This window comes from Phacochoerus africanus, chromosome 7 (genome assembly GCF_016906955.1).
Source record: "Phacochoerus africanus isolate WHEZ1 chromosome 7, ROS_Pafr_v1, whole genome shotgun sequence".
In the NCBI taxonomy this organism is placed as follows: Eukaryota; Metazoa; Chordata; class Mammalia; order Artiodactyla; family Suidae; genus Phacochoerus; species Phacochoerus africanus.
The window spans coordinates 84,485,689-84,498,576 of NC_062550.1; the positions used below are offsets into that span (position 1 = coordinate 84,485,689).

The following is a 12,888-nucleotide window of genomic DNA, read 5'->3' on the forward strand; positions in this document are numbered from 1 at the left end:
AGTTGTATAAAGGATTATGGTTTTTGCTGTGATTGTAACTGACTTATGAACGGTGTTTGTCCAGTGGCTGGAACAGTCTTGTGGGCTCCTGGCCGACAGATGGTGTGCCTGTCCTCTGTACGTGTGACGGGTGTTGGTTTACACACAGATGCGCGTACGTGCACCTTGCAAGACGCCTGCAATCCAGGCTTTGAGGAGGCGAGGGATGCTCTGTAATGGATGATGCATAGTCACGTGACGCTAAAAGAACCTTTCATCTCTCAGACATAAAGTGCTTTCAGGTTTACGATATGCTTTGCTTTTGCTCACCTTGCTTGGTTCTCTCTGTAACCTCAGAGAAGGAGCCCTGGATCCATTCTGCAGACGAGGGGAGCTTGGAAACTGTGAACATCCTACCTCTCTGGGGACCTTCGCAAGCAGCCTCCTGCACCCTGATTTTGTTTGGGAAATGGGGTGTGTGTGTTCAGGGGCTCACATGGTGCCCCTGGCGCCTTAGGCAGGGTTGTGTCTGGCGGGCTGAGTGGGGAATGTGGTTGGAGTCATCTAGATGGGTGGGTGCCCAGCGCGTTTTCCCAGTTAGACGTCGGGGCTGCTCTCGGCTCAGTTGCGTCCTGTATGTGCGAAACAGTGATTTTGATTCATTCCATTTCAGTAACTTAGAGCAGACGTTTCTGGAATCACTCTCTGTTGCTTTGCTCTCCTCTCGCCTCTTCAGAGAAATGACCAAAGGTTTCTTCAACGCCCAGTTCGGCAGCCTGTTCCGCACAGACCAGAACCCCACGTACTTCCTGCGGCGCCTGTCGCGCTTCGCCGACATCTACATGGCCTCGCTGAGCTGCCTCCTCAACTACGACGTCAGCCACACGTTCTACCCCCGGAGGACCCCGCTGCAGCACGAGCTTCCCGCCTGGTCCGACAGGCCCCCTGCGGCTGGGCTGCCGCTCCTGCAGGAGGCCCAGGCCAAGTAGCCGGGGGAGGCCGGCCCTACCCCGCGCGGGCCTCGCAGGGACGCGAGCATCACGTTGGAGCCGATGCGGATGTGCCTGGCCCTTCTCTGCTCTATGTCGCGGAGACTCTGCTCTAGCGCGTGACCACAGAGGTGTGCAGCCCCGGCCGTGGGCTTCTTGTTGACACCCTGTGATCAGCCTTCTTGTTTCCCGAGGTACCGGCGTCTGACTCCTGGGTCGGGCAGGCTTCTTGATGCCATCTCTGTGTTCCAGCAGGTGACGTTTCGAAACTCTTTTTGTGACTCTTCCGAGGAAAACACATGGAAAAATGGAATATCCACAGGCAGTGCAGTGGCCCGGTGACGTGCTGCTTGCAGAAAGCCGGTGCTTTGGCGAGCGCTCTGGTAGCATTCGGCCCCCGCCAGCGCCAGAGGTGGTCCCCAGACAGCAGCCGGGTCCCAGGTGTTAGGTACCAGGGCTTTGGCACTCTGGTGCCGCACTTGAAAGCAGACCCAGCCTCCCTGGAAGTCTTATGTGAGAAACAACAAGAGAAGGTGCAAGCCCTTGGCCTTGATTGTCCTCAGTATCTGTTTCCTGTGTCCTGCTCCACGTGGGGGAAGGACAGACGGTGCCCCCAGTGATGGGCAGGTTCACTCCTTGCTCCAGAAAAGGAGGGTGAGGAGAGAAGAGCTTCTGGTTGAATTTCCACCCGGAAGAACAGACTCTGTAGAATGAGTCAGGGAGACATGCACAGGTCAGAAGAGCCAGTGCAGGGGTTTATTACACCTGGAAACGCCTCCTGAATGTCTCCGTGTGCTCATCGGAGGACAGAAGATGAAACAAAACAAAAAAAATGGCCTTGTAATGAAGTCCACACCATGAGCCCCACTGGGTGTATTCCTAGAGGCTGTCCTTGCTGGAGGCCGAGCAGATGCCTGCCTCTGTCCTGACCTGTCAGCCCAGGAGAGGGGCTTGAATCCAGCAGGAGGGGAAGGAGGCGGCCTTCAGCCCTGAGCCATCTCCCACCCTTCCCTCCCCTTGGGTTTCTTTTCCTGTCATGCTTCTGTGGCGCTCTGGGGAGTCGGGGTGGTTTTCTTTAGGTGTCCTATTTAAGGTGGGATAAAGGGCATTGAAACTAAGAGAGACAGTTGGAAATGACCTAGTTAACTGAGTGTTTTTATTTCTTTCTGAGGACAAGGCAAGTCCTTAAACATGCACCCTTAAACCCAAAGGATGCAAGCATGGGAGGAAGGGGCTCGTGCTCGCGTATTCAGCGTTGTTTTTAATGTGTTCATGTGTGGAGCCAGCTGTCGATGAAATGCTAGCTTGGCTTTCCACAGGCTGCCTGCCCGAATGCAGAAACTAGGCGAGTTCTCTCGCGTGCTTTGTAACATTGCTTGTTATAACGGGAGTGTGCTTGTGATATTTTTGATGTATTTAACTAGAAGAGTGAGAGTGATTGTGTAGACCCAATAGACCCAATTAGCTCCCCTTTTTTCCTTCTAAATTTTATTATGAACACAGTAGTCTGTTTCTTTTTTGAAACACGCTAGGCATTTTATTTGCTGTTTATTGGCGTCTAGGGGTTTTAAGCAGCTGAGTGTGTTGGAGACTGGCATTTAAGGGGTGCAGGTGGATGCCCAAAACTGCTCAGTGTTGGGGTCCTCAGAGGAGAGGGTACGCTGGAGCTTTGGGCTGATCGTCTCTGCTTTAGAGAAGCCGAGTGAGGACATGGGTATTATTTTTAAACTTTTGTTTTAGTTTTTATCAGATATTCATCGGCCATCTCCCGGATGCCCCTAACAGAGTGTTTTGTTTACTTACGAATCAGGTATGACTGTTTTTAAAACCTGCTTTCCTGTATGTCCTGGTTTGGTGGCCCAGGCCTGGGGGGAATGTATATTTTCTGGGTCTGAACAAGGGATCTTGTGATTCATTAGTTTCAGCCTGTGGGCCCACACGTGGCGGTTTTGAGATCTGAGTGTGTGCCTGGGGATGCAAACCCACGCTGGGTGGCCTGAGGGGTCAGGACAGCCGTCTCCACAGGAAGGACAGAGGCACTCCCCTTAATGTGTCGCTGGCATGACTCCCGCTGGGGATCAGCCCACTGCACTGCATTCTGGCTTCGCCGGTGTGCTCCCTGGCGTGCACTCGGATGAGTGCCATCTGGCACAAAGGAAGGGAGTCTGTGTGCTACCACTGAAAACATCAGTTTGGAAAGTGAACAGACACTGAGAAATATTTTCCATTCTAGTATCAGACTGATTTTCTCAGAGTGACGTGAGCAAATATTGATAGTCCAGGGGCAGTCCACACCCCAGGGTTCCCAGTACCGGGAAGGGACCTGCACATCTGGTTTTCCAGAGTTGTTTCTGTAGATGAAACCTGACTTTTAAAATATTTTGATTTAGAGCTCCTACTTTCCTGCTAACATACCTTTTTTTTTTTTTTCTTTTAAAAATTCTCTTCCACTCCATTAATGCCATCTAACATAAACCACCTGTTACTGATTTGGGCCCATCTCAGACGAAATTACTGGTTGCTTTGAATGCACTGGTCTTAATTAGTGCAAAGGAGAAATGAAAAGGAATCATTCCCCCAGCTAATTGGGTGAACTGCATAGCTTTCCCTCTCTTTTCCTCCCCAAAGGCCTTTGAAGCAGCGGAAAGCTTGCTGAGTGTTGGGGCTGGATTCCACTCTGCCGAATGTTTATCTGCTGCCAAGCACCCACTTGGGGGCCCTTGTCTAGAATGTGCTCTCAGACTAAATTCGGCCAGCGGCAGGCTTCCTTGATTGCTTTGTTCAGCTACTAGGGAGCCTGTCATTTGCCCTCTTGGGATGATTTCCTTTTGTACCAATTTCCTTTTTCTTCTGCGATAGCACATGGGAGCTTGGCTCCAAGCTCAGCTAACCTTAATACCCTAACGGGTTGGAGAGAAGAAGGGGAATGCAGTTCCCCCAGTGTGAGGTTCAGCAGACTTTTCCAGTAGAGGGCCAGACTCTAAAGACTTTCAGCTCTGCAGGCCGTTTCCTGCGGCCCCTCCTCTAGCACTGGGCATGCCTGTGTTCCCAGACAGCCTGAGGAAAACGGGCTGCAGGTTGGATTTGGCTCTCAGGGCCATGGATTGACTTGGTGGCAGTGGCAGGCTGACCTTGCTGAAGGCGTGCAAAAGAACCAGCTCATGGGCAGGTGCAGCTCGTAGGAAGGAGGTCTGTAGGTAGGTGCGCCATGTTCCTCTCCAGGCCGCCCTCTGCGTGTGTTTTACTCACGGGGCCAGTGGTAAAATACCTTGTTTCCAGCATGTGGCATGCTTGTTTTTGTGTAATTGAGCTGCCAGGCGTGGCGCTCCGTGAGTATACCTCTCGTTGCCCTGGATCGTGATTGTGCTGGTCGTGTGTGTGGGTGTGTGTGGCTGGCTGCCTGGCTGCCCAGAAGACCCTTCAGGACTGAAGGACTTAGTCCCCCGACTGCCGGGTGTGCTGCTGGCTTCCCATCCGCCGCTGTCAGGCCTCTTGGGCGCTTCCCCTGCTGAAACGTCCTGTGGGCTCGCTCCCCCCCCCCCCCAGCAACACTGAACGCCCGTCCAGCTCTAGAGCGGCGGGCGGGCGCATGGCTGAGGCCCCTTTGTGTCTGCCCTGCAGCCCAGCTCCCGTCTTTTCTCCCCGATGTTGCTCCCAAGGCCAGTGCCCTGTACACCTCCTGCACGAGACTCTCTGTTCACTTTCCCAGGACCCCAACCCCCACAGCAGTGCTCTATACTTTTCTATGCTTTGGGCTCGAACTCTGCCTTCGGAAACTGTTTTCTAATTATTTAGTACAATGACAGGCTGTGCCTGTTAATTTCAGGCACAATGAATGCAGATTAGGTAGACTTACTATTTATTCCAAATGTGAATTGCTATTTATTCTAAATGTTGATTTTATGTTACGTGACATTGAACGTATTGCCAAATAAAAGTTGAATTGGTTTGTCCAGTTATTGCAAGGCATCTGTTTGGTGTGCTTTTAGTGGCAAAGCCATATCACGTTCTAACGCACCCAAAAAGAATGTTCCTGAGAGAAGAGGCAAAAGATGGACGGTTCATTCCCCACCACCCTTGCCCTCCCACCCCCAGCCAAACCTGCCTGCTTGTTTTCAGAGCTCGAAGGTCGTGTAGTTAAGCCACAGAAATTGGTATGCGTTTTGGCCTTAGGTGGACAGCAGGTACCCCACCTGGAATTTGTGTCTCTCACCGACTGTTCCCTTCCTGGGCGTCTGCAGCCAGACCACCAGGAAGGCTGGACACTGGAAGCAGTGGTTTAGGGGAAGACAAGACAGTACTGCCGAACTAGGAGTAGATGCTTTGAAGTCCGTTTACTACTGGGTTTTGGATAAATTTATTTAAAAAATTGTGAAGTTTTTTTTTTCCCTAAAAATTGTTTAATTATGTATGTGTTTAAACAGAATATCCTTGACCTCTCATTGAGCCAGGACCTTGCTCTCACTCCTCCCACGGGTAGCCTGCTGATTTTCCTCTCAATCCCGTGCCTTTTGTCCCTGGGATGGTGGAAGTGGAGGAAGCAACCGCGCATTTGCCCCCACATTCCTTTTGGGGACCATGTCCTGGAAGGTCAGCCTTGCCCCACCGCGGATCCTGTCCAGAGGAGGTGGTAAGCTGTTCCTCTGCTGGGACTGGGGGCTTCGGAAAGTTGCGCTGGGCTCAGCAGATGATGCGTGAGGGTGTCAGCGTCCGAGACGTGTTCAGTCCAGCCTTTCACGACTCAGTCCCAGCCCTGGGCCTGACCCGTGCCACCCCCAGGACAGCTGGGAAATGGGTGGTAGGTGGGCTGGAGGGCACCCAGTTGTCAGTGACGGAGAGGCTGCTTGGGGCTTTTTGAGGACATCCTGCCTCGCGCAGAATCCTGCACAGTGAAGAACTGGCCTGAGCCTACGCATCACCTCTGTAAAAATCTAGAACATTTTCATTCCCTCAGAAGAAACCCCGTACCTCTGAGTAGTTCATCCCAGCCCCTACCTGGCAACCCCTCATGTTTCATTCTCTAGGAATTTGCCTGTCTTGGACATTTCACAAAAATGGAATCATACGGTAGTGGTCTTTTGTGTCTGTCTGGCTTCCTTCACTGGCATCATGTTTTCAGGGTGCCTCCAGGGTGTGGCATGTCGAGGTTCTGAGTTCCCTTTTAGGCTGAAACGTAGTTAGTTCATTGTATGGTGACAGACGCCCTGTGGTGATGCACGAGGTGGCAGACATCTAGCTTATCTCCACCTGGTGGCTGTTAGCAATAGTGCAGCTACGAACCTACTTACACAGATTTCTCTGTGGATGTGTTTTCACTTCTCTTGGGTCTACACCGAGGCAGGCATTTCTGGATCACGTGGCAGTTCCGTACTTAACTTTCTGAGGTGCTGCCAACCTCGTCTCCACGGCGGGGGCACCATGTTACACGCCCGCCAGCAAGGGTGGGGGCCCCGCTTTCTCCCCACCCTCCCCTTTCGGGGGCTGTGTGTGTGTGTGTGTGTGTGTGTGTGTGTGTGTTGGGGGGTGGGTGGCCAGCCTCGTGGGCGTGAAGCACTGTCTCCTCGTGGTTATCGCCTCTTCCTCCCCCAGTAAGCCAACTAGTCGGCCTGAAGAAGCGAAGATTTCAGGAGGCCGGTGGTGGCGCCTTGAAAAGGGCCACTTAGCCCTGACGAGGTGGTTTTACCTTCCAAGCTTGAGCCCTCCTGCGGCAAAGTTTCATTTCCCCCAACACTGGGCTTGTTCTGCTGACTTTATTTCTGTTCCATAAACCACCGTGGAGCCCCCTTGACCCGCCAGACCCTGCGCTGGGCGCGGAGAGGTGAAGGCGAGGGGGCGAGGCTCTGCCTTGGGGGCGTCAGTCTCCCAGGGGATGGGGTCCGGAGGCCGAAGTGCGGGGCACGGGGCGCACGGGGGTGCGGGTCGGGGTGGGGGTCCGGGGGTGGGGGGCGGGGGGAGACGTCCCCCCGGGTTGGGGGGTGGATTTGACACGGTACCTCACCCACGAAAACAAAATCACCCCCAGATCGGGCGAGGAGCTGAGGTGCGGGTGGCTTGAGGGCTTCACGCGCTGAAGGACCTTGCGTTTCCCACGGGCGGGCAGCCCGGCCGAGGCGGAGGAGTCACGGTTGGCAGCCTCTCTGGCGGGGGGAAGCGGGGGGCTTGGGGTCGGGGGGGGGCGCGGGGAGGGCTGGCGGGGGAGGCCGGGCCCTCACAGCGCCCCCAGGGGGTCGCTGCCCGCCAGCTGCTGGGCCTCGGCGTCCTGGAAAAGAAGAGCCGTAGATCGCTGAGCTTCGAGAGCCGGCGGGAAGGCTTTGCACGTCAAGCCGTCTTTGGGGGCTGCTGAGGCCTTGGTGGGGTTCGGGACACGCTACCCCTACATAACGCAGCTTGGCACGTTAAGTATCTTCAGTGAAGGAATTTTTTTAAAAAATGGCAGAAGCAGGAGGCTCCCTCTGACCAACCCCCAGTCTTCATCATACTCACCTAACAGGGAGGTGTGAGGATTGAATTAGGAATTAGATGCTACACGAGGAAGCTAAAAGCACCCACCAAACGTGGCTGTGACTGTGATGACAACACACCCCTTTCAGGCTGAAAATGCCTCCGGAACCAGGAGTGACTCTTGGACGCTTCAGACTCTAATCAAAAGCCACACTCCAAAGGCAGCCACCCCGAATCTTCCGCTGTCTTTGGCTCTGATCAGCAACCATAGCTTTGTTAATCAGCAGCAAGGATGCTCAAGAGGTCTGGACTGGCTCCAGAGAGTTGACAGGCAACACCCACTTCCTCAATATCAAAGCCATGAGAATCTACCACATTGTGGGCTGGCACCCTCAGCTCAGGATTCCTGTACCTGAACACTTTTGCCACCTGGTTTGCTGAGAAGGGATTCGCTGAATCCTGCATCCAGGATACCCTCACCTGCCTCAGGTGAGTCTTCCATACACTGTACTGAAGGAGCCCTGAGGGGAGGCCTGACAGCCAGGGAGGCGGGGAATGGGATGTGTCATCTTCCCCCTTGCTTTTTAAATGAGATTGATTTCATCATCGCAAAGCTTAGAGAAATAGATGATTACTAAATGCGGTCGGGTTGAACTTGCCCTTGCAATTAATTGGACTGGAAACTTTCACATGGATTTGCTGAAGAGACAAAATAGGATTTATGATCTGGCTATTTTTCAATCTATTGCAAACGTTAAATCTGCTATCACAGGCACTAAGAACCACAAAGTATCTGCATTTGGTTCGCTGCAGAAAAATAAACACATGTTGCATTCTACAAGCTTAAAATGGTGCAATAAGATATTGTAATATTCCAGTGCCAGTTTTTTTAAAAAAACTCAGTACAGCTGCTGCCCTGTGGAGCTGGGATGTGTCACCTCCCCAGTGTGGATGTGTTCACCAACCTGGACGCTCTCTGAACCCCCTCCTGTTGGGGTTCTGTGGAGGCTTCCTCACGTGGATATGATGGATTATTAGCTCCGTTTCTAGCCCCTCTCCTCTCCCGAGGGGCAAGGGTGGGGCTGAAATTCCAAGCTTCTAGTCTTGGCTTGGTCTTTCTGGTGACCTGCCTCTCTCCAGAAGCTCCTCATTAGAACAGAAGATGCCCCGAGTGTTCTCATCACTTGGGAAATTACAAGGGTTTATGAGCTCCAGGGCAGAGATTAGTACGTATCTTCTGTCCTCTCCTCACTTCTCAGTTTGGACCTGGCACTAAATTACAGGCTGGGAGCCCTGCGACGGGGTTGAAGTCAGTGGAGGGTCCATCTAAGCTGCAGGATCCCTAACTAGAAGCAAGTAGTCCTTTCCTGGGAGACCAGAGCGGAACATGCACCCCTAGAGGCAAAAGACTTCATCAAAGAATGGATGAAGCATCCCTGACAACAGACAAAGAGTCCTGGATAGCAGTGTACGTGCCGAAGCAGTTTTATGTCTTGCTCGGCGCCCGCGAGCTCGTCCATGTTTGTGGCAGAACTTAGCCCCAGATGTCCTCTCCTTGTGACATCTCATGAGGCTGGGGCTGGGCAACCCTAGTTCCTTCCTACATCTAACTGCTGGACACCCCTGCTGTCCACGTAAGAGAGCCCAGTAACACTGAGCAGCCACTTCACTCGGCTTGCAACACTTGCTTTTAGGCTTATTGCCTAGAGACATGTTCTAGAAGGAAGATTTCTTGGTGTGAAGCATTCCACTGAGATTTGCTCAAAGACATTCCCCTGAAGCTCAGCTGAACCAATTCCTAGATAGAAATGCAAACTCACCACGAAGGGGTCGTGGGAAGGTCCTAGGGCTGCTGCAGTTGTACTCTCGTACATGGGGTTCGAGATGTTGTCAGGCTGCTGTTTGCCAAGAGCTGCAACGTCGATGTCCTCTTCTGACTGCTCGGAAAGACAGGCACAGGGCTGAGCGCCCGGTGTCCCCACGGCAGAAGCGCCTCCTCCAAGTCGGCAGGTGAAGCAAGCTCCACCCCCACCTCCGCGAGCTTTTTCTTCTTACTTCAGTTGAGATCTATATATATTTTTTTGCTTTTGAGGGCTGCACCCAGGCTAGGGGTCAAATTGGAGCTACAGCTGCCAGCCTACACCACAGCCACAGCCACTCAGGATCCAAGCTGCATCTGCGACCTACACCACAGCTCATGGCAACGCCGGATCCTTAACCCATTGAGTGAGGCCAGGGATGGAACTCACAACCTCATGGTTCCTGGTCAGGTTTGTTTCTGCTGCTGCCACAACAGGAACTCCGAGATCGGATGTACACATGACATCAGGCTCCCGCCTTAGGTGTTCAGCTTGATGACAATATGTCCACCCAGGTGTGACCACCGCCTGCGTCAGCACACAGGGCATCTCCACTCCCCCAGGAGGTGTGCTCATGCCCCTTGCCCACCAATATCCTGCCCACCAGGGTAACCGCTATTTTGTCGCTTGTTGCCTGGAATGGTTTTGCCTGACCTTGACCTGGATGTAGAAGAAATCACATATCATGTGCACTTTTTTAATGTGACGTTTGGTAAAGCGCAGGTATATGGTGCTTATAAATATGCATGGTATCTGCCAGAAGGAAGTGAACTCCTGCTGGGGGCAGGTGCTCCACCCGGTCCGCAGTGTCTCCCCAGGATCACCCTAAACCTGCTGACCTACACGTGGGCTCGGCAGTTCAAGTGTGTGGCCCTGACGGCGGCATGAGGCCCCTGGCTCTGCAGCTCCCCACCTGCTCCCCCCCCCCCCTCAGAGCCAGCCCTGAAGCCACCTCCGTCAGGGGCACTGCGTGTCTTGTGACTCGTCCAAGGGGAGCGGCTCCCAGGCCCCCTGGTCAGTTTGCCTCCACGCCAAAGCCCTGGCGCGAAGGGGCACTTGGCAGCCCGCCACCCTCCTCACCACAGCCTGACTCTGCCAGGAAGCGGGCCGTGGAGCTGCCACTGCTGCAGAGGGGCAGAGGCCCCACCCAGGAGACGGGACCCGTGTGCCAAGCCCCCCAACTGCTGATGGCCTCTCTGAGCAGCCGGTCAGCTGGCCCAGCCAAGGCCAGGGGCTGGGTTTCAGAGAGGACCCCCCACCACCATGTGCCCGTTTTTTCTCTGTCTCACCTCAAAATGCTGGAAGCCAACTGTTCTCTTGTTTAGTCGAAAGTAAGAATATGCAGCTGAAGCGATGGCTCCGATGACCAGGATGACAGCAAAGAACATCCCTGTTCCTAAGCCCGAGTGGCTTGAGGTCTGAACACAGAAAGGGCGGGGGTTGGTACTCAAAACTGGTGACGTCCCCAAAAGAGTGTGCTTTCTGGAGCCCACCCTATCCTTGATCCTGAGGTATCTTGGTGCCAGTTGGGATAAAAATAATGATACAAGTCGTTAACATGTATCTCTAGCCCATAACACTTTCAGTGTGTTCTAGGCCCCCTTACATGAAACAATCCATTTAAATATGTAACAACAGAAAGAGCTAAGAGCAATTTCTGTTTCCATTTTTCTGTGGGGGAGCGGAAACACAGAGAGGTCAAGCACTTGCTCAGCGTCCCACAGCTCGGGAGTGGAAGAGGTGGGCTTTGAAGCCGGCCTGGCTTTGGGGCTCAGGCACTTCGCCGCTGTGCTGTGGAGCTGCCCAGCCGGCGGCCGTGCGCACCCTCCTTCATCCTTTCAGAGCAAAGTTGTTAGAAAGCCGCCACCACCCGCAGCCAACCAGCCAGCTTTCACACAGCATGCACTCCGTGTCGGGGACTGTCTTCATTATTTTCCATGAACTCCAGCCCTCCCAAGAACCCAGGGACAGGCATTATGACCTCTATTTTGCAGATAAGAGAAATGGGGCTCAGGGACGTTCTGGGACTTGTCTGAGGTCGCACAGTTAGGAAGAGGAGGTGCTTGGGATGGCTCACTCCTCTTCCAGGGGTTTCTCCATGGGCCCACGCAGCCCTTTTCATTCAGCAATACTGATGGTTGGCAGGCGTGACGTGGCTAACGCGCTGGAGTAGCGGTGGGATGCAGCAGGGCCGGGCCTCCCCGAGGCCAGCTGCTGTGGATGGGGAGGCTCCTCCAGCATCTGGAGGAGCTGGGGGGACAGGGCTTCCAGGAGTAGTTTGCTTCTTGGGGAATGGACATTGGGGGTCCTCCTAGCCGCTCACCAGGAACCCTGGATACTCACCACTGGGGTGGGGGGTGCTTTTAATGGCCTGGAAATGACATGAATGACCCCATTGGAGGCAAAGATGTCCCACTGCAGAATGGCTCTTCCATCCACAAACCTGGTCTCCTAGGGAGATAAGAGGGCTGGTGATCTCTGACCTCTGACTCTTCTTTCCATGCAGGAAAGGGGTGGAGTTTCCTCGAGGTCCTGGGGCCTGGCTTTCAGGCTAGTCCTCCCTGACAGGCAGCACAGGGCTTCCGCTCACCATCCGGACAGCTCAGAACCCGTCCGTACCTCTTGTGCCAACAAAGTGCTCTAAGAGCTGCAGAGAGCCTAAGGGATACGTCTGTCCAGTCCACTCATTAAGACTTGAGCGTTCAAAGGGAAACCGGTGGGTCAAGATCACCCAGGCAGTAGGTGGCAAACCCCACGCCTCTGGACTGCAAACTACGGCTGTGAACATCGGGTCACACTGATAGAAAGGAATTTTAAGTGATGGAATCCCTTGCTGATCAAAGTGTGACCCATGGGCTTGTGGTGTGGGCAGTCACCTGAGAGCAGACATGCAGAACCCGAGGCCCCACAACCCATCTGCTGAATCGCAATAAGCATTTTAAGAAAATGGTAGGTAACTTAAATGCCTGTTAAAGTTTGGGAAGCACTGGTCTCAACTACTGATCTCCAATAGTAAAGATCATTTACTGGGTAAAAATTAAAATGTTAATTTAGCCCTTGCTACGTGTCAGACACTGTAATCACACGTTGCAAGCCATGAATCCCCTAATCTCCATAAAAGCCGATGGTTTGAACGTCATGGTTGTCATGGTCACATTACCACCACTTCTCATAGGACCGCCACCAGCATCCCGCCAGCATTACCTTATCATCATCAAAATCATCATCCCCATCACCCTCATTAACATCAACACATCACCAACACCAACGCCTCACCGTTATCAAAAAAATAATCACGACCACCCGATCCCAGCAAGGTAATACCAAAACAGCACCATCGCCACCATCATCGTCGTCATCAGCACAGCATCGCCATCCCTATGTTTCGGATGAGGAAATGGGGACACAGAGAAGTTGGGTAACTTGCCTAAATTCCTAAGGCTAGTGGGTGGCAGCACTGGTTTTCATACTTGGGTCATTTGACTTCAAGGCTCACGTGTTAACACCGAGGATGGGCTGACAATCTGATAGAAATACAGACTCAGACTGCTTTAAAATGGTTTCATTTAGGAGTTCCTGCTGCGGCACAGTGGCTTAAGAATCCGACTGCAGAGAGTTCC

At 53.3% G+C, this 12,888-nt stretch overlaps 2 protein-coding genes across 4 annotated transcripts in view; one reads left to right on the top strand and one right to left on the bottom strand.

Annotated features, from left to right (window-relative positions):
* The window catches only part of NT5DC3 (5'-nucleotidase domain containing 3), an 83,022-nt gene that overhangs the window by 65,927 nt on the left and 4,207 nt on the right, over window positions 1–12,888 (top strand). For 2 of the 3 annotated variants that reach the window (XM_047788159.1, XM_047788158.1), the window contains exon 13: window positions 716–4,933. In XM_047788159.1, coding sequence (XP_047644115.1) covers window positions 716–968 — 253 coding nt within the window. In that variant the 3' untranslated portion in view covers window positions 969–4,933. Of the gene's footprint in view, window positions 1–715; window positions 5,599–11,774; window positions 12,218–12,888 lie in introns of those variants that run through there. The other variant, XM_047788157.1, reaches the window with a different exon arrangement.
* The window catches only part of STAB2 (stabilin 2), a 163,627-nt gene continuing 157,643 nt past the window's right edge, over window positions 6,905–12,888 (bottom strand). The window contains 4 exon segments of the mRNA XM_047788161.1: window positions 6,905–7,227; window positions 9,230–9,346; window positions 10,558–10,686; window positions 11,612–11,719. Of these exon segments, the coding sequence (XP_047644117.1) occupies window positions 7,177–7,227; window positions 9,230–9,346; window positions 10,558–10,686; window positions 11,612–11,719 (405 nt within the window). The 3' untranslated portion in view covers window positions 6,905–7,176.